Source organism: Onychomys torridus, chromosome 5 (genome assembly GCF_903995425.1).
Source record: "Onychomys torridus chromosome 5, mOncTor1.1, whole genome shotgun sequence".
Lineage (NCBI taxonomy): Eukaryota > Metazoa > Chordata > Mammalia > Rodentia > Cricetidae > Onychomys > Onychomys torridus.
In genome coordinates this window covers 41,800,674-41,822,554 of record NC_050447.1, presented here as the reverse complement: position 1 = coordinate 41,822,554, position 21,881 = coordinate 41,800,674, and the positions used below count along the sequence as shown (strand labels likewise).

The 21,881-nt window shown below is 42.9% G+C and overlaps 1 protein-coding gene across 2 annotated transcripts in view; it reads left to right on the top strand.

Annotated features, from left to right (window-relative positions):
• Positions 1-484: 484 nt before the first annotated feature.
• The window catches only part of Adamts18 (ADAM metallopeptidase with thrombospondin type 1 motif 18), a 143,073-nt gene continuing 121,676 nt past the window's right edge, over positions 485-21,881 (top strand). Inside the window, exons 1-3 of one of the 2 annotated variants that reach the window (XM_036189116.1) lie at positions 485-890; positions 998-1,085; positions 4,244-4,557. In XM_036189116.1, the coding sequence (XP_036045009.1) occupies positions 801-890; positions 998-1,085; positions 4,244-4,557 (492 nt within the window). In that variant the 5' untranslated portion in view covers positions 485-800. The remainder of the gene's footprint in view (positions 891-997; positions 1,086-4,243; positions 4,558-21,881) is intronic. The other variant, XM_036189117.1, reaches the window with a different exon arrangement.

Sequence of the window (21,881 nt, the reverse complement as noted above, 5' to 3'; positions counted from 1 at the left end):
TAGATATCACGGTTACTGGTGGGATTCTGGGCAGTTGGGTGATCTTGAGTGCCTTCCAAGCTTCAGGTTGCACATCTCTTTATCAAAGGTTCAGGATTCCCACCTGGTCAGGGTAGGACCGGGGATGCCGCAAAAGAGAAAACTAAACTGCAGAAAGTTTCCAGCGAACCCTTGGTTTCTTCGCCATCACCGAAAGACTTGTCCAGAAGTCACACCCCTTACCTGAGCCTCCAGCTTCTCAGCTCATCTCTGTGCCCCTACGCTAGAATCTCAAGGCGGACCCTGAGCGCTGCCCTCCCTCTCCTGGCTGTACGTCGGTCCCTCCCTTCCCCTAACTCCCACCCGGCCTCCCCGCCCCCCTCCTTCCCCTCCCTCAGAGCCCAGGCCCAGGAATCCCACGCCCTTTGCAGTACAGGAGCTCGGACGAGCCCAGGGAAGCCTCCGGTCGCCAATCACCGAGCGGAGGAGAGGCGGGCGCTAGGCTCAGGCGCTCTAGGGGAGCCAGCTGGCGCTGCTCTGCGCGAGTCGCAGACAATCACCCCGACCCCGACACGCGCACAGCAGACCCGCGGGCATCACCGACAGAGCTTCCCCACCACGGGCGCTGTAGACCCGGCTCTGGGAGACCCCTGTACCCCGAAGCGTCGCAGGCTCTCGCGGCCGGATCAGGGAGGAGGTTCACAGGCTCCAGCGCTGCCATGTGAGCCGCAGCGGCGACTCGCACCTGGCGCCGCACCTGGGGCTCCGCGGCCCTCGGGGACAATGCGCGCCTCCAGCAGTCATCGCGTCCGCACCTGACCATGGAGTGCGCCCTCCTGTTCGCGTGCGCCCTCCGGGCCGCCGGTCCCGGGCCGCCGTGGGGCCCCGCGGGACTACTGCGTCTGGCCAAGGCAGGTGCCACCACCGAGGGGCGCGGCGCGGCGCACAGCGGGGACCTGGGAGGCACCCGACCCGCGGCGCTGCTCACACGCGGGTGTCCCCCTTTTCTCTCTTGCAGGCGCTCCAGCTGTGCTGCCTCTGCTGTGCTTCGGTGGCCGTCGCCTTAGCCAGTGACAGCAGCAGCGATGGCAGCGGATTAAATGATGGTTCGTATTTGCACCCCCGCCCCATACTCCACCATCCCTCAAGGGCTTCCCCCCCGCCCCTTGCACTCTGTCCCCTTTGTGTTGGAGAAAGAGAAATGTTAGAAAAGGTGCACCTCCTAACCTGGCAGGTGTGTGCTGTCTGGAAAAAAAAAAAAAAAAAAAAAAAAAAAAAAAAGGTTCCCTGGTTGGAGAGGGGAAACGTGGCAAGGTCTGTGAAGTTATCAGAAAATCAATGCCTCAAGCTGCCAGTCACATAGATGAGAAAACAATTTCCCTCCTTCACAGATGGCTTGTTAAGAAAAATAATCCAAACCTAAGTAAGAAATTATGGAAAGGAAGTGGGCACCAACTAGGGAATTGATAAAAGGCTCCTTCGTCCCCCCCCCCCCCCGCCGCCGCCGGGAAAGCCACAGAAACTAACTCTAGTTGAGGCTGAGAGGGGGTGAGCCCTTGTTTTCCCTCCTGCCTCTTTCCCATCCTCCTTCCCTTCTTTCTTCACTGATGTTGTACCATGAACACCCAAAGATGCCTTTTGGTGGAAAGCGCTCGCGCAAGGTGTTTTAAGTCCTTTTTTCCTGTCTCTTAAGTCTCCCGGCTTCAAAGGTCCAGAGTACACTCCATCTTTTCTCATTTGTTAACTTTGCTATACTCCCAGTGAGGGAAATCCTTGTTTCCAGCGTTTCCCACCAGCTGCAGAAGAACAATTCATGGTTACCCCGGGTTCTTTAGCAAGACTTTACTGGCCAACATGGATTTCTGTGGATTCTAAATTGTCATCTTTGTAGGCTTGAGTCCTCTTGTCCAGATGCAACGGGACATTCTGGGACTGGAAGGTACTAGAATTAGGGACAAAGGCTTTCAGAGAATGGATAGTGAGAGGACAAGAGACCCAGCGAGCAGCACACTCTTGTGAAATTTACCTTTTGTCCACTCAGAGTTGGTCAGAAGTTTCTAAAACTTCCCTTCCATTCACCAGGATCTAATGGCCAGCACACCCTTCTGTTCCAAGCATGGCCTATAAGGACATATTTGTTTTGTTTTTGGAGACAGGGTCTTATGTAGTCTAGCTACAGAGAAGATGACCTTGACCTTAGGCTCCTCCTTCCCCCACCTCCCTAATGCAGATTTCACAGGAATGTCCAACACACCCAGTTTATATAGTAATGAGGATTGAACCCCGAGCCTCATGCATGTTTGTCAAGAACTCCACCCACTGAGCTACATTCCCCAGCCCCTGTTAGCACCTGAACTGACACAGCACATCATTCTTTACAAGGGCCCTCTCAATGCCCCCTTTCCCAAACAGGACTGAATGTAACCAATAGCCTTTATGCTACTCTTTTGGAAACAAACTTGTAGCAGGTGCCTGGGGTAGGTAGGGGATAAGGGGTTGGGACGCCTGGCTAACACTCCCTGGAAAGGGCAGGTGGAGTTTCAGATGGCTGTGCTCAAGGAGGTAAGAAACACACTGTAGAAACCGTCTGCAACATATGTCGAAAATGGCTATTATGTAGTCAGCTCTGACTCTGGTAGATGGAGAAAATAAGTTTCTCTTAAAAAAAAAAAAAAAGAAAAGAAAAGAAAGCAAGAAAGGCTGGCTTTAATCAAAAGCTACATACCTGCAGAGCAACATATCAGGAATTTTTGAGAACTAAAATGTGTCCTGCTCAATTGTAAGAGAAACACATTTTTCCTTTTATTTTCTGAAAAATATGTCAATGATAGGGTATTTCTAGTTTAAAAGAGAGAGGGTTAAAAGAGCCATAAAAGAGTTGGTTACGCCTTAAAAAGTCACAAATGGTCCAGAAAGAAACAGGGCACATTATTGTAAGATTGGGGTCTCTTTGCTAATGTCAGCCTAATTAGAATATTGTGTATTGATCCCAATACACTGTAAGACTTCCTGATTCCTTAGTGTCTCCTAAATCATGTTTCATTTCATTATTGTTGACTGTTCAGGAAGGGAAATTTCTTACTTTTTTTTTTTTCCTTTTCTCTTGTGGGAGCCAAGGACCCAAGTGACTCAAACATGCCTCTTAGTTGTTCGGAATCTTTCTAAACACTTTCCAAATTAGTTTCCCATTCTGTGCCTCGAAAGTGGAAACCCAGAACTTTTTTTTTTTTTAATGTGCACAGGGTGTGCTCCACATCATCTTCTGGGACGATGCTTTTCAATTCCAATGTTTTGTGAAAGAAAGCAGTGTACTGACTTTGCTCTTTCCCACAGCAAATTATTTCCTAGCTGTCCAGCCCCCAACACACCCACCCCCAGATCATACAGCAATTAGTGCTGCTCAGGGGAGCCAGGGGGAAGGCATTTTTAAACATGCCTTTCCAGGTGTCCCTGATCCGCCACACCCCCTCCAACATGTCTGAGCAGTTTAAAACATCAGCCTCTCTCTAGGATGCTTCTGAAGGTTTGGAGGTGGGTTTCTGCCTAGGCTGTGTTTTAGGCCTCAGATTAAACAGGAGAGTCCCCAGTGGAAGCTGCTTGAAACAGTAAAGGAGATCCAAGTGTTGGCATCCTGTTCTCATGTGTAGTAGCACTGGAAGAGAAGGTTGACTGCCTCTTGTTAATGAGCCGAGGAATCATCAGAAGCTGCACACTTTGTGAGTTATTTGCAGTTTGAACTCTGACAGACAAGTTTCTATCCTCAGTTAAACCTAAACAAAACTATCAATCTCCCAGAAGAAAAATTCCCACTGACTAATCTTTGTGGCTTTATATTGATTAAATCTTGTCAATAATAATAATAATAATAATAATAATAATAATAATATTAAACAATTACATACAGATGCTCCATGGCTAACACATGAAGAGTCCCTGTATTTCTTTTCAGACTGAATATTGACCTTTCACCCAAATATCTTTGAAATTGATCAAAATTGCACTTAGCTTATAGGTTTTGGAGGATTTTCTTAAATGCTAGATGAGTGCTTCACCACTGAGCTACATCCGCAGCTGTAGCTGTCTAGGAGTTTAGGTTGGCAGAGCCTGGTGGTACAGAACGCAGTGCACAGGAGGCTCTCTGAATTCTCTTCTCTGTTAGGTGCATGGAACAAGGTTTTTTTGTGGGCTTTGGGGGAGCCTGCTGGAAATTGACCCTTTGGCATCGTGGGTCCTGGGTGCTGACAGCCTAATTTTTCCATTACAGATTACGTCTTTGTCACGCCAGTAGAAGTGGACTCGGGCGGGTCGTATATCTCACACGACATTTTGCACAACAGGAAAAGGCGATCAGCACACAGTGCCAGCAGCTCCCTGCACTACCGCTTTTCAGCATTTGGACAGGATCTACACTTAGAGCTTAAGCCCTCGGCGATCTTGAGCAGTCACTTTATAGTCCAGGTGCTTGGAAAGGACGGTGCTTCAGAGACTCAGGAGCCTGAGGTGCAACAGTGTTTGTATCAGGGATTTATCAGAAATGACAGTTCGTCCTCTGTTGCTGTGTCTACGTGTGCCGGCTTGGTAAGTCTGCCTCAGTCTAATGGAGCTCATGCTTTTTGTGTTTTGTGTAACTTGAATGAACAGATGTCTGCAGCATTAAGCTCTCTTCCAGCCAACTCCACACATTCACACTGTCAGCTTTGATACGTATAATATTCTCAATTGAATTAATCTAATCTGCTCTCTGAAAAAAGAAGAAAATATAATAGAACTTTAATGAGCATTTAGAGCATTCTTTTGATGTTTAATGGCTTGGACCCTTTCATTCTCCATGTTTGAGACGATCCCCAAGGAAATTAATTTGATGGATGCCATTCGTTTTGCAAAGTCTTGGGAGACCAGGAATTCTATAAATCTAACAGGCTACATGCGTCTCCATTGCTTTGAAAGGGGGAAACTGCATTTCAATCTAAAATTGCATTCAGCAGTCAAAGTTAACCTACCTTGAACTTGATGGAATGGGGGTCTTTTGTTTTTCCTCTAAAAATCTCTTGGTGGTGCACTGCTTACAGAAGGCATGCTCTTAGAATGTGGGACAGTGTGTGTGGACTAGCAGGATAAATGCAGCACCCAGGGAAGCAAGCCTTTTAAAAGCACTTGGGACAAGCATGATTTCCTTTCTGTATAATCTTTCTGTGTCAAATACCAGGCCAAGAATATCCATGTAAGCGATACTCAGAATCCAATCAAATATACAAGGCAGTAAATGACATCCTAGGCTTTCATTTCATGTCACAATGGAAAACCATCTCAGACTGACAGCAGAGTTGGTATTAGAGACACATGGTGATCATGCTGTGGCATGGCCAGAAGAAGGAACATGTGAGAAAACCTAATTGGGAGTTTGTTGGGGATGTACATGTGGGATGCAGCTTGGCTAAGCAAGAGGTGTGGTTTGGGGTGTGGACTAGGAGTGAATGAGGGCTTCCTTATTCTTCACTGGTTAAGATTTTTCAGTTACAACTTTTTTTTCCATACTGTTTTCCTGAAATCCAGCCAAAACCATAACCACAGTCACTATATTCTTTAGTGTATTTAAATTACAAAATAAAACAATGAGTTAGCAATTCCCAACTAATCTAGATTCATTTGAATGATGACTGGCTCATCAATTCCCTATGCGTTATGACATGGTTACACACATGTGTGCTCACTTATGCATGGACACATAGTTTTTGATTTTTGTTTTATTGTAGTGAGTCTTCTGTTTTTTCACAATTTCCTTGTGTTTCCCACTCTCTGCCTATTCCAAATTCTGAAAGTAACCAAAGATTACTCATTCCACCACAGACCCTTAGACTATCTCATTCCAAACACTCATACAATTAACAGCAGTAAGCTCAGGTTCCCATTGTCAAACCAGCACCAACTAGTAGGTTTCTCTTTGTAACTTAGTTTCCTCATCTCTAAAACAGGGACTATGGCCTATGAGTTGGCTCAGTGGGTAAAGATGCTTGCCGCCAAGCCAGGTGTCCTGAGTTCAGTCCCTGGGACACACTTAATGGAAGAAGAGAACCAACTCCTCTGACTTCTGCACACATGCTGTGGCACACACAAACCTACACACATACACCATCTAAAATACAAAATAAGTAAAAACTGAAAATGTAATAAAAATAGAGATTTTTTTTTTAATCTGGAGAGATTTTACCCCAGGCCTATGGAGAGGAAATGATTTATGTGTGAAGTGTTCCTTTAGTCTCTAGCTTTTCTCATTTTTACAAAATGTAGCCTCCACATTCAGTACTTGGAATTCTGCTCTTTCTGGGTGGTAAGGATTCTGATCAGTTATCTCATGAATAGACATCAGGTGATCTTTCGGGAACAAATTATCATCTAAGGCAGAAGAATGAAATGGGTTAAAGTTTCCCCCCTTTCACAAGTATGAAAGAAACAACTGACATTGAGGTCTGCCCACTGGAAGGTGCAGGTTGTCCTTACTTTTCAACAAGCCAGGTGTATAGACTTAGTTACCTTGACTTCATTGGACCTTGGTTGGCTCTCATCCGCCAAGTGAGATGACTTTTGAGATCATTACAATCTGCAGGCATCAGATTCTGATGATCTAATTTATTGTCCCTGGTAATTTAGGTAAGAGGTGAGGAACAATCAAATTTATTTATCCTAAGTTTGCTACCATTCCTTTCCCATTCCCCCATCAAACACCTGTGCAATTCTTAAATTCTACACAATAAGAAACAAGATGAGAGAGGATGGAATGCTCCCTGGCAAGTGGTGACCCTGATCCATATTAATTGTGTAACCTGTGTTGAAGGGTAATATCTGCATAGAAATGTTAAAATGTACATATAGAAAAACACAAAGAGTAAAGATATAACTTGATTAATATTCACAAAATTTATATCCATACTTGTGTGCCTAGATCAAACAAGACATTGTTAGTACCCCAAAAAAGCCCTCAGTTGTTCCTGCCTTCTTTACTGTCCACATGAGGTGACCATTTTGTCCTAACAAATGATGTGATTTATTTATGCCTATTGAAAATTGTTCCTTAAATAAAATGATAATGTACTTCCTGGTATGAGGAGCCCATAATGGGTTGTTTGTTTGCTTGTTTTTGTTGTCATTGTTCTCATTCTGTGGGATAGATACCTAAGAGTAAAGTTTGCTGTGTCCAGGTAGGCATAGGTGAAGCTTTAGCAGGTGTTGTGAGTCAGATTTTCAAGATGGCTGTGCCAATCTACACTTTATAGCATGTGGGGAAGTTGTGGATGCTTCCTATTCCCACCAATACTTGACACTATCTGCCTTTTCCATCTTAGTCATTTTGCAGGTGTGAATTGGATGCCACATTATAATTTATATCTTTCTGATGATTAATGAGTGAAGCACCACCTTTAGGTGTATTGGCTATTTATACGTTTTCTTTAATGTTCTCTTCACTATATATAGACAAGATATAGAATACATGTTTTCAACTTAAATAGTGATATGTGTTCCTTTCTAGGTGGATAGAAACAAGGGTTCTAAGCAGAATACCCTTACTAGCTCAGCATCCTCCTTACTGTGGCTATCAAACTCTGATATCATCTCTTCGGTTTTGAAAAAAAAAAAAAAAGCAAGTTATGTGAAATCCTTTAAAGGTACCATATTGAGAGGGTAGTGAGAGATGAGCATAAAGAGAATGGCTATGTCTTCCCTCTTCTAGCTACCTACAGATACTATGGAGTATCTTTGGTCAAGAGGGAGGCTCATAACTCCCCTAAGATTAATTGACAGCAGCAGTGATGGATTCAGACCATTGTAGGTGATCCAAGGGGTCAGCAGATGGACTTGTGTCTCATAGGCTTGTTGGAGTGACTGGTCAGAAAGTTAACATGCCCGAGGATATGGCCTTTCCTCATCAATTGATCCACACACTGATAGGAGATGAATGACATTGTGAGATGGAAAGCTTCTGTCTGGGGTTTCTTAAGAGTGGGTCTAGACTGTTGGTTTCAGGATCCCTGTAGATGGGATAGTCATCTCCCAGTGTGCTTGCAGAATGTATTAGGAAAGCAATCAGTCACCTTTAAACGATCTGGCAAAGTGCCAGCAGGAAAGCGAGCGTCTACCTGTTGGGGAAACCTCAGAAGAAAACATGAAGGGTAGTAAGATTGTAGTAGTAAAATACATATATTCTTCTTGTAGGCAGGAGGCAGGCTTACACACTCCAGCTGGAATTTGTCTAGCAGGGGATTTCCCTGAATAATTCAAAATTACCCAGTGCTTAAAATATTTCTAATACTTTCTTGGAATGTACAGCTACCATGCCAAGCCAACAGAATTCACTTTAAGGCATTCATGGGGGTTGTTCCCTTTCTTTCAATAATTCACAAAGCAGGAACCAGTGAATCTTGCCTGCCATTAAGTTTGCATGTGATTCTTGGATTTTAATTCTGAATGTTTGTTCTGGGTCACGCCTGCCCATTCCACCTGGTGACATTAAACTCAGTGAGTGTATTTTGAACTTGCAGCCTTTTCACAGACTCATGGCTCACATATTAACCTAGTCCTCAGCTAGTTCTGCCACATATGTCCTTTCTGCTCTCTGAAGCCTCTCCCTCTACCCACTGCAGTGATGGGAAAGGTCATGACAATGGCCAAGGCTATTCACCTGGCTGTGAAACTGACCAACTCTGCCTGTTCACCTGTGTTCTTTAATTCCATTTTCTGTTAGACCGTATCTTTCTTCAACGATTTTACTGTTTTAAAACATTTTACTTTAGGGATCTTTTTTGTTTAAAAAAAAAATGTTGGAGGGAGGCTGGAGAGGCAGGAGGAAGGAAGAGGGGGGATCTGTGATTGGTATGTAAAATGAATAAAAAATTTTCTTAATAAAGAAAAAAATGACTTGGTAGACACACTTAATGAGCTTTGTCTGACATGCTAAAATTTTGGATTCCTTTTTTTCCAACTGGAATTTGGCCCCAGAAATGTATAATTTTCTGAACGATTTTGTTATATTTAGTGTTTCAGAACTAGTTACTGTGAACACTTGTGCTTGGGGCTGTATGGGAAAGCTACATGAACTCACTTATTCTGTAATCCAGTAGCTGTTCATTGCTTCTGTCAGGGTAGACACTGTTCTGATCACAGACGGTAAAGCTGTGAATGAGAACACACACACCATTAACACACTGACAGAAGTATCTAACCTTTTATTTAAAAACAAGGTTTATGTTTATTTTATGTGTATTGAGTTTGAATCTGCATACATGTATGTACACTGTGTGCATGCAATGCCCAAAGAGGACAGAAGATCATGTTGGCTCCCTTAGAACAGGAGTTACAGGCAGTTGTGAGCCACAGTGTGGTGCTGAGAACCAAACCCAGGTCTTCCAAAAGAGTAGCAAGTATTCTTAACAGTTATCTATTGCTGATATTGCTGAGCCATCTCTCCAGGCTAGTGTCTAATGTTTTTGACATTGTAATAGGACATTGTCATCTACAAAGTCCATAGTTGACATGTATCCAGTTTTACTCTCTCTCTCTCTCTCTCTCTCTCTCTCTCTCTCTCTCTCTCTCTCTCTCTCTCTCTCACACACACACACACACACACACACATACACACACACACACACACACACATACACACACACATACACACACACATACACACACACACACACACACACACACACACACACACACACACACCCCTAATATGTTAAGTAAGTTTAGGATTCATAGCTATGCTTGGCTATAAATAGCCCATGGGCTGTGGATTTGTCACACCTACAAGAGAAATAGCAACAGGACTCTTAGACCTAAAAATTCCCATCTTAATCTGAACTAATCTGAACTCAGCTGTGGTTCAGCAGAGTTCAGGAACAAAGAGCCCACAAGCTAGAGCTTCAGGAAAGGGAGAGGCTGGGCAAGGTAGGACCAGACACCACCCCTCACCCCTTAGCACTGCCGCGTGCACGAGCACGTCAGTGAATCAGAAAGTCCTACATCACCTGTAACTCTTTAATTACCTTTAAACTTAAACTTTCTCCAGCATGTTTGGTCATGTTTTTTTTTTCCCCTTTTGAAGAACATCTCAGCATAGGTTCATGGTGACAAGACCATAGTGCTATCCTCAATTCGGTATTGTACCCTAAGTGTGAAGGAAACCTCTAGAGATAAGAGTTTCACGGTCACTGGGCTTAAAGAGAGTTAAGCACACAGGCTGTCCACAAATTTATTATATAGCTGAGAATGAACTTTCAATCCTTTTGCCCCCACTTCCTGAGTGCTGAAATACCAGAAGATACCACCTTGTCTGGTTTTAGGTAGTGTTAGGGAGTAAGCTCCGGGCTTTGTGCATGCTAGGCAGGTAGGTCCTCTATCAATTGAGTGCTACATCCAGAGCCATTTCATCTCTCTTCACATGAACCCCATGTGTGCCTGAGTGTGTGTGTGTGTGTGTGTGTGTGTGTGTGTGTGTGTGTGTGTGAGAGAGAGAGAGAGAGAGAGAGAGAGAGAGAGAGAGAGAGAGAGAGAGAATGTCTCATGTGGCCAAAGCTGTAACTGTTACATCCTATGTAACTGACCATTTCATATCTTTTAATACACTAGCATGTATTCTCTATGTCTAAAAGATGAAGTCAATACTGGCCTGACAATCTAACTGTATTAAAACTGTACTTCTGATTGATATCTTATACCAAGATTCCCTGTTTCAGTGTAAAGAACAATTGCTGGGCCTAAGGCCATTTTGCACTTATTGGTACCTGACCTCTCAGATGACCATAGTTTGTTCTGCTTGGATAAATACACTTTTGCTTAATAAACTCAATCTAGACCAAGCTCTAGTCTTTACATGGCTAACAAGTGGAAACCTACACACACACAAGCAGTCACTGACCTTGCGGATCTGCTCAGCTCTACAGTGCATGGGTCTGCTGAGTTGTGCTAATCTCTGCAAAGACCAACTGACCACAGGGAAGGCTGCTTTGCTGTTGCCACTAAACCTTCTGTCTGGTGCTGGCTCATTGTCCTGGCTCCTCACTATATTTGAGGCTCCCAGCAGAGTGGGTACCACAGCCAAGGCAGGCTGAAGAATCCCTTCTAGCCTAGATTCCTGGTGCACCATCCAACTTTGTCGCTTGCTTTCCTTTGCTTTCTCTTTCCTTTGTCTGCTCCATGGCTAGCTGCCCCGATGTCCCATTGTGTCTTTTCTTCAGTGGTGGCCTCTGCAGCCTGCAATTGCTGCAGTGACCATTCTCAGAAGAGCTCGGGTCCCTGCGAGGAGCTTTCGAAGCCATTGGATTTGAATAGGCGGTAGGGAGCTTTGATGTCTCCTTTTCAAAAGTATTTTATAACTCAGAAAGCTGTCACTGAGTTGTCTGTCGCTGGTCACTGCCTGCTGCCTCATCTTTAGAAAGCCAATTTCCATTCATAAAAGGGCTGAAGTTAAATGCCCTCAGCCTGTGGCTCAGCTGCTTTGTGGGGCCTTGTTAGCTAGCAGGGGTTGTTGAATTACATCTTCCCCCTTGGAACGTCATGGTCACTTGAGAGGATCATGTGAAATTACAGATTAGGCTGGATTGTATTTACATGTTTTTTAATATAGGCTGGCCCAAATCAAAGATGTTTTCTTAGGCTATTATTCAATTCATCAAGGGTAAAAGGACCCTTTTATTTTCTTGGCTTCTCTCCTCTGCGTTCTCCTAAGACATGATTTGTGAAGAGAATTATTTGCTTTTAACAACGCTTTGAGCAAAAGGCCAAGCTAAATTAAAAAAAAAAAATTTCCAAAGACTGAAGTTCTTGCCAGAGAGTTGGACTCCAAAGTAGCTAAGGCAAGCCTGAGGGGTCTCTCATGAGAGCTGGAAGGGCCCGGCCTCCCTCTGTGCTCCCTGCCTGTCATAATATGGCCACTAAGTACTATTACTTCTGGATCATTCTGTTGGCCATATTTGACTCTAGAGTCCTTGGCTGGGCATCCTGGGTATCCCGACATCCTGAGCTTGCTTCCTGAGGCCTCAGGTTTTTCATGTTTTCAGTGGAAATGGCCGCTGGCAGAGGGTGAGGGAGACTAGGGGTAAGTGCTGAATTTGTCACACAGTAGCTGCTCCCTTCTTGATTGTTGACTTTAAACTAGGAGGTGGTCTGGGCAGGAAATGGCCATTGAACACTTTTCCCCGTGTCCTGAAGCCTTTCCAGGCAGGCCTGTAAGAACAGGAAAAGAATTTCTTTGGTATTGGCAGCCCTCTTGTGAAGGTTAGGGATCTTGTAGGCAAAGGAAACATTTTATCAAGTAAGAAAATAATAGAAGAAGAAAGATGACTGAGATGGAGGTTAGGAGGAGGAAGGGGAGCAACACGTAGATCACACGTTTCTCTCTTCAGACTCCGAAGAGCCAGCTCTTCCCTTCACCCACTGTAGGCTTGGCTTCCTCACTGTAAATTGAGGGTGTGGGTAGGACCTCACTTGTGGGGCTTACAAATATTTGGTCATAAGAAATACCCTGTATGGATGTCCATTACAGTTACCCCTGGATCATCAAGTTCCCTAACCTAAAAATCAGTTTTTTTAAGATTCCAAAATTTCTGAGTACCATCCATCATGATGCCACATTTCAGTACAAAAGTTCAACGTTACCAGTCAGCACCCATGGGGACCCTTTTTGAGACTGTCTGCTTAATTCAATGTGAACACCCAGGTTGTATACAGAGCTAGCAGATTATTCTGAAGAAGGACCTGAACCATTGTATTTACTTTTCCATGTCGTTTTTTAAGTGCCTGGTTAAGGGGAGAGAGGGGGGGGGGTTGCAACTTTAGATCTTAAATGGTAGTGTGCTGACTGGCACTTAAATACAGAAGCCTACTGCTTGCTGTACTTCCTTTCAACAGCCTGAGTGCAAGTGCTTTTCCGAATGAATGTTTGCAATAATAATCATGATTATACAGCAATTATTAGAACAAGTGGTGTATACTTTATGTGAACTGCTTGGGACTGCAGTGTTCAGGACATTTTATCTCAAACTACATATATTGATATATATGATATATAATCCACACACAGACACACACACAGAGAATTTATGTGTGTGTGTGCGTGCATGCGCTGTGATAAAATTACCATAACCAACACCACTTATAGAAGGAAAGGTTTATTTGGACTCATGGATCCAGAGAGATAAGCAGATAAGTGTCTATCATAACAGGGAACCATTGCAGCAGGCAGCACACATGGCAGCTGGAGCAGCTAAGAGCTCACATCTTGAACTGCAAGCAGAAAGGGTGACCTGGGAATGGCTTGAGGCTTTGAAAGTTCAAAGCCCACCCCCAGTGATGTGCTCCCTCCACACCTCCTAAACCTACCCAATAGTACCACCAACTGGGGACTAGGTATACCCAAGACTATGAGGGATATCTCATTCAAACTTCCATATATATACACCTATAATTATATGTACACATGACACATATGCATAGACACATGTGTATATGTATGCTTATATATACAGATGTGTGTGTTTCTGGAGTGGTTCAAATCCATCCTTTCTATCCTTTTCCCATTTATTTTCCCCCTAGCTTGCTTTCTTTTCCTCCATCCTTTCCCACCTGCATTCTCTATTCCCATTTTTTTCCTCCTCTTCCATCTCCTTCCCTCTTTCCTTCTTTCCCACTAGGATTTCTAGCATTCAGCAAAGCTGAGCCTAACCATCCAGCGATGTAATCACATCCTCCTCCATTATTCTCTCAACCATACTTTCCTCCTCTTGGCTTCCTTCTGCAAACAGGGCCTCCTGAGTTCCAGGTGATTCAGACATTTCCTTGGGTTCCTGACTTAGTCATTTCATCTGACTTATCCATCCCTAATGCCACATATGGGTCATGGCTGAGAACAAGTGTTTGTGTGTGGGGGTCTAGGCTTTATTTGCCTTCACCTGTCTGTAAGACTTGAGGTGTCATTGAATTAATGGCTCTGCTCATCAGAACAAGAACAGAACAAAACTCCTCCTCCTCTTTTTCCTTGATATGTTTATGGGTGGATTAATGCAGAGGGGATCTAGGATGATGCAGAGAGAACTAAGGGCTTGACAGGTACCAGTTTGAAACTCTACATCAGCTCTGTGTATTTGTACCCTGTATGTGCTATAAATTTATTGTGAGGGGGCGATGTATTCATTGGCACTTGTATTGAGATATCCTTGTTATGGTAGTCATAGTTAGATTTTTTAAAAATCCCTGCCTTTGGAGTTATTCTTTTTTTTAATTTTGAACATTTTCGTCCCTCCCCAACTCCTCCAAGACCCACCTCTCCTCCATTACCACCTGACCTGTGTCCTCTTACATAGGCAGCAATCCAGGCCAATTTATGCTACCCCGATACTCTCAGGTGTGGGACCATCCCTGGAATGTGAGCCAGCCACCACAGACCACCTTCTTTGCAGCCCTCAGTTCTCCCTCACTTGGCAGTTATCAGTTGCCAATAGCTTCTCAGCTAGAGGTTGGACTTCACGCTGACTCTCTCCTCCACCTGGGTGTTTTCTCTGGCTTGAGCTTGCACAAGTCATGTTCATGCTGTCACAACTGTTGTGGGTTCATATGTGTAACTGTCCTCTTGTGTCCAGAGAGCATCATTTCATTCCTCTGGCTCTTTCTACACTCTTCTTCAGAGATGATCCCCAAGCCCTGGTTAATATGCTTATATCTGTTCTGATTTTTTGTCTTGTTTTAGTTTTTTGCTGTTGATATAAAATATGCATATATTTGCAAGTCTCTCAGTTGCATTCAGAACTGTATTTTATTGAGAGAGGGGGTAGGGCAGAGAGCTCCCTTCCTTGTGAAACACTGACCTATCAGATACAGGATATTAGTTATGGTCAGGGACTTATATTCTTTTTCGGCATGTGTCCCCGAGTGTTATTGTCACTATAACCTTAATTGCCCAATATGCAAAGCTGTCAAGTACTCACTTCCTCTGGTTTTGCATGGGTCCAAGACAGTGGCTTCAAAGAGCTCCCACCAGCAGAACATATGTGCTAGAAAACTGCATGGTTTCCCACCATAAGCAATAAACAATTCAAGAGAAAATGGCGCTGATTAAATCTTGAAGTCCAAATATAAACAGGCCTAATGATAGTACTACACATTAAGGCTTTCATGACCAAAAATATTTGTTTGGAGTTCATACACAACACTGTCTACAAACCCAGGAGTTTGGTTACATCAAGTTACTCCCAGGAAAGCTTGTTCCCACGGTTTCCTTACCCAGTTATAGAGCAGAATATACTCAGATGCTCTAATAGAGGTCTGGTGAGTGTTCTGCCTGGATAGTGTAGTCACCTCTCCTGAAGGGATGCCTTTGAAGTTTCTAAGGATTTTACTTTCAGTAGAATTCTTTTGATTGCTTATTCATGCCACTCAACTTTTAAACATTTGATCTGCCCCTTTTACCAGTGTCAGTCAAGGGGGCATGTCTTCTGATATAAATTAGATGTGGACATCACTAATTTATGAGGAGCCAGCTATGTGTACACCCTCCTTTGAGGGACGGCACTTGAAAGAGATTCAGATAAGCTGGTAAAGGGGTTTGTGTCTGCCAGCTTTCCAGGTTCCATCACAGAGTGGGAAGTGTCCTAAGGTCATTCTGTGGTCCTGCAGATCTTCATCCACATTTTGTGTTTTACATTACCATTTCCAGGAGGCAGAGTAACTCAACATTGATTTCTCCATGAGCAGATATGACCACAAATTCTTTGTATTGTGGATGAGTTTGTGGGTCTATTTTACGCACGCCAAAGATAGGATTGAAGTTAAATATTGCTTAAATGCCCTCTCATGTTATAGTATGTGAATACCCATCTTTGCAGCTTCTTAGGAGGTCTGGGTTTTGCAGCCATTGCTTTGCAGTCAAACTCATTGGCATAGGATGAATCCACTTCTTGTAAACGGCTTCCTTTTGTGTGCAAGACAAATACGAACCAATTGGTGTTCAACACTACATGTGTATCACTACCATTTATGACTAACAAAAGAAGCCCAGACCAGTCAGTAGATTTTAGTACAGACAGCTGGAAAATCATGGATGCTCTTGTTCAGATACCCATCCAGACCCACAGAAACAGAAGGTTTGACAATGAGACCAAGACATGAGTATTTTTAATGGATTCCACAGGTAGTCCTGAAGCAAAGTCAAGTCTAAAATCTCTGGTCCAGGTAAATACCACAGACTTCAGACATGCCAGCATCTCAGAAATAGCTTGTATAACAGCTTAGGATGGCAGAACTACATGTTAAAATTCTGGGAGATTTAGAAGCCTGGCTTGATCTCTCACTCATTGAGGAAATGGTTCTTTTGGATAACATTTGACTTTTAAAGTTTTTAGTTTGTGTTAAAGATGTTGGGGAGGAAGGCTGTGCCCTGCACATGTGAGGGTCGGAGGAAAACCTCAAATGTTGGATTTCAGTTTCTACCTTGAAACATGATCTCTTGTTGTTTTTTTTTTTGTTGTTGGTTTGTTTGTTTGTTTGTTTGTTTTTTGTTTGTTTGTTTTTATTGCTGCCTACACCAGGCTATCTGTCCCTCAAACTCCCAGGAATTTTCCAACCTCAGCTTCCTATCCAGCAATAAAAGGGTTGCAGATGCATGTACTGCACTGGCTGTATATGAGTTCTGGGGATCTGAACTCAAGTTTTTATGCTTTACACACTGAGCCATCTCCTAGCCCTGACATTTGATTTTAAAACAGACTCACAGGAACTTGCAAAAATATTGCATGGAGATGCTGTGGGGGGAACTGGACAATCTGGGGATATAGTTTACTTATCTGTAAAGTGGCAACTTTGAAGGAAAAGAGGTCTGTTATATTAAAGGGCAAAAGTCCAGGAAGACCTCCCATGTTCCTGGCCTCTGTTGTACATGTTACCTCTCCCAGTGGTGTGTTCTGGATCTAGATGCTACAAGTATGAGCTTTTGCAGATGTAAGGTTCCAAATCAGTTAGACTTTATGTGGGAGCATTCCAGGAAGGTCGAACCTTATCAAATAAGCCCTTGGAATCTGGGTCTAGTTGTGGACAGACATCTTTGGGGCTCAGTGAAAGAGGGGCTTAACACGAGAGATTCTCACTTGCAGGTTCTGGATATGAAAGGGGCCATGTCCCATGTAGAGTCAGCCTCCAGGATGAGTGTGTTTTTTGACTGATAAATGGCAAGCAAATTAGAGGCTCATTTCTGTTCCCCAAAGGAATTGAGTTCTGCCTACAGTCTGAAGAGCCTGGAATTGGATTCCTGTAAAGAACAAAAGAACTGAGGTGGGGCATCTTGCACTCAGACTGATAGAACTTCGAGTTGGTGATTGGGTGCTGCCCATAAGCTGCTCCTTTGCCATATATATATATTAGCAACAGTAGAATATAAATACAGAAGTCTCTGGGGCTTATTCTGGGGCAGGTGTTCAGGTGCAAAGGAAATCCCTTCCCTTTTCAGATTCATGGTCATCTTGGACCATCTGACACCGACCTTGTGTAGCAGGTAAGATAGCACATATGCTAGATGGTCTAGAATGATTGTTAGCCTAATGAAATTTAGGATCACCTGGGAGACAAACCTCTGGGTGTGCTGAGAGGGAGTTTCCAGATAGGATTAGCTGAGGAAGGAAGGCCACCATCAAAGTGGGTGGCATCATCCATTGATAACCTAGAAATAAAAAGTTTTTTTGGGGGGGGGGGGAAACGGTGTGTCTGCCTGTGTTCTCCATCCTCCACTGATAGCAGACAGTCCAGCTTGATCAGCCTTCTAACATGGACCCAAAACCAGTGACTCCCCAGTGATGTTCTTGGCTTTCAGTGCGGATTCAGGGCTGTGGAAGCGCCTGGCTTCACTGAGCAAGTTCTGAATTCTGTTTCTGTAATAAGTAGGTAACTATTGTGGGACTACTCAGTCCCTCTAGTGTAAGCCAACCTAATGGTCCACTTTATCACGTGTGTATACATATGCACACCACATACTGTTGGTTCTGTTCCTTTAGAGAATTCCACTTAATATCATGGATCTATAAGAAGCAGACAGTTTCCTTATATACTTACTTATTTAAATTACCTGGGGAATTGTGATAGTAGAGATTCTCAATCGAATACTATTGGTGTGAGGATGGCTAATGCTTTCTTTAGGGCACCCAGGGGCATTCCTTTACCTATTAAGCACCATTACCAGCCCCAATTGTGCCAACCCAGAGTGTCTCATAGCCGAGAAACTCCTGTGGGTCACAGTTTGATACAATACTAACACACAATGACTTTGTTAAGAAAATACAAATTTGTGTGGAACTGTATTTTTGAAGTGTGCATGCTATTAATTTCAGTAAGATTAATGATTTCATGCAGATTGAGAATCCATCACCCAAGATACTTGATACCAGAAATGTCTCAGAGTTTGTAGGGTTTTTTTTGTTTTGTTTTGTTTTGTTTTTTATTTGTTTGCTTGTTTTGAATACTTGCATTGGCTTTACTGGGTAAGCACCTCTAGCCTGCAAACCCAAAACTCCAATTTGGCCCATGTTTGAGCATCATGACCGTTCTTTAAAAGTTTGATTAAGAAACCAGTACCGGGTCTGTGAATAGTGCAATGGAATAGGCTTAGGGGACTGCCACTGCATAGATAACACAGGGGATCTGCTGAGGATGTGTGGATAGTATAGGGAGATGGGGGAGCTGATGAGGGTATATGGATAGTGTAGGGAGGTAGGGAGTGGTGGACTGGTTGACAGCAGGAAAAAAAATCTGGGAAAATTTTAATTGATGTGTATTTGTTTGAGAATTTTGCATGATACCCCAGACTCCTGAAAACAGTCAGATCTTTAAAGTATCAGAAGAATATTTTTTTCAACTTTTTAAAAATTTTATAATTTAATTCAATTTTACATATCAGCCACGGATTCCCCTGTCCTCCCTCCTCCCGCCCTACCCCCCAACCCTCCTCACCTTCCCCCAGCCCACTCCCCATTCCCATCTCCTCCAGGGCAAGGAATCCCTAGCATACAAGAATATTTATAATAAAAGTTATCCTTGCCTTCTTATGGGGAAGGGGGCCTAATCATATGAATGTAAATTTAAAATGTAGAGTCTATTTATACATTGGTAGTTTTCCCAAGAAAACTGTGTCCTCTTGACCAACAAGAATCGGACTATGGGCAGTTCTAGGGATGACACAGGAATAGTCAGTCTCCTTGTCCCTTGAGTATATTCTTCCCTGGTATCCTTGTGAAGCTGAATTATAACTTCCTATCTATTGCATGAAAGTGGGACTTGTACATAGCTGCTTCTTTTGAGATATCTGTGGTACTCCGTGGGACTCAGAGCTCTGCTTTAGCTGGAGTGTAGAAGTCATGGAACCCAGTTCATGCTTGTGCACAGACACACCTGCTGACTTAATTTTTAAAGCTGCATCATTCCATCCTTGCCAATGGTGATATGCCAATGCTTATGTGACTCACAGCATAGTCCAGTGGTGATATACTGATGCTTATGTAACTCACAGCATAGTCTGAATTACTTCACTACTTTATAACTATGCCAGCTAAGAAAAGTCAAGTTCTCTTTGACTTTTCATTTTTGGTTGTTAATAGTTGACATTTCTCCCCCTACCCCTAACATTTCCATTTATCCATCCATTTGTCCATCCATCCATCCATCCATCCATCCATCCATCCATCCATCCATCTCTAACCCAAAACATTAAATCGTAGCATTGTGTATTTAATAGATATTAGGTAATCCTTGGTATTTCCCTTCATATTAAGCTATGGGCTTATAACATTATGTTATTCCTAAGTTCTACAGTATTTTTATATGAAGGTAGAGTAGTGGTGTCATGAATTTAAACTCAACAGGAGTGCAATAAAGAACATTAAAATAAATAAAATGTAATAAGAAGAAGTAGGGCAGATGAAATGGCCTAGTAGGCAAAGGTGTCTGCAACCAAGCCTGGTAACTTGAGTTTAATGCCTGGGACCCACATGGCAGAAGGAGATAATGGACTCCCACACATTGTCTTATGACCTCCACAAGACCTCTGTGGTATGCACACACCTGCACACACACATTGTGTGGAGGTGACGTTTCCCACAGTGACCTGTCAGATCAGATATCCTTGACTATAGTGACTGGTTTGCAGATACCCATGAAAACAGTATCTGAGATGATAAAATGAAACTCTGGGACAACCTGTGGTAGCGAAGAAGAGAGAATGTAAACGCACAATTTCTGCAGCCACCTTGCTGCCCCAAAATAGAACCATCACAGTCCTAATGTCTGGTGATGCCTGGCCTTAAAATACTTTGGTTTTGTTGTTGTTGTTGTTAATGCTAACTATAAGCTCATCTTTTGTTGTGACTCTAGATCAAGTTTCTTTTCTAGTCCTTTGAAATAAAAATTAAAACTGTGATAGAGATGAAAGGGCTTTGGGTATTTCCTGCAAAGAGCTTGTAGCCTCACAGAGGATATATAGACAAGCATAATGTACCAAGCTCTTTGAGCCTAGAGCTTCTGTTAAGACAGGGGGAAGTAACTGGCACACTTCATGAGTCAAGATGTGTTGGGCGTAGTACCCACAGCACAGAACATGACAGCATGCAGCTTTGTCAATATTTGCTCCTGGTCATGCATCTTGGATCTATTATTGGTCTTGTTGATGCATTACTTTCCACATCTGATGTGTGATCACTGCACATCTTGTGCTGCCCGCCCACAGTAACATCAGCTGGTTTTAAAGCAGGAAGTAGAAGTGAGTGCATTATCTGCCTGTCAAGGAGCAGTTGCTGGAGGTGGAGACTTCATGGTTGGCTTCAAGGATGACTTCACATGCTGTAACTGCTTTTAATTGATTTCTTTGATTTGCTTGGATGATGACATGTGAGGTAACGCTGTAAACCAAGTATGCTTATCGGTGGATTACGCTGCTCAGCATTCATCTGCAGTTCATGTGTGTGTTTTTGAAGATGTTTATTTTAGTGAATCTAATTTTAGTGTGCAGTAGTCTTTTATTTTTGAATCATGACAACAGACGTCTTTTTTTTTAACCCATGGAGTCTTCTATTTCCTTTTTGCACAGAACTGTACCTCTCCTTTGTTCTGAGTGCAGTCTCTCCCTATAGAAGGAGAATTTAAGTCAAAACATGTAATTTTAGATCTCTCAAAACAAAGAAATTGATGAAAATTATGATGCTATTATATTTTATTTAACCCAAACATGAAAACCATAATCATGTCAAGATATTATAGATGCATAAGTTATTAGTGAGATGCTTTGGAGTTTTACACCAGTTGATAAAGACCAGCACGTAACTTACACTGTGAGCACATTCAGTTCACATCAGCCATAACTAAACAGCCTAGAAATAGTCCTAGTATTGGGAAGTCCAGGTTCTAAAGTTCATTAACATAAACAGTGAAGAGTCCTCTTCATAGACTCACTTGTTCATTTGCTTCTCTTCCACAAAGATTTTCAGAACCTCTGCAGCTCTGCTATGGAACGGGTTGATGGTCTTGGTTTAGAAGAAGTGGGTCATTATTCAATTACATAGAAAATTGCCCAATTCGTTGATGAAAGTCAGACTTAGGGATGCTGAATTAAGTATTTCCATTGAAGATAAATGAAAGAGATGATGTTTTGAAAATTTTCAGAATTTGTATGTAGACTTTCTTCTAATTATATTTGGTTTAAAACTTGCAGTTTAATTAACTCTAGCTTTTTTTTCTTCAGATGGAAAATTCTTTATTAGGTCTTGGCTTTATGATTTGTTTTCATAGTGACTTTCCTAGTTATACTAAATAACATATTGAGGGAGCAAAGCAAAAATCTTGATTTAAAAGATCTCTGCTTAGGAAATTAAAAGCTAATGTCAGGG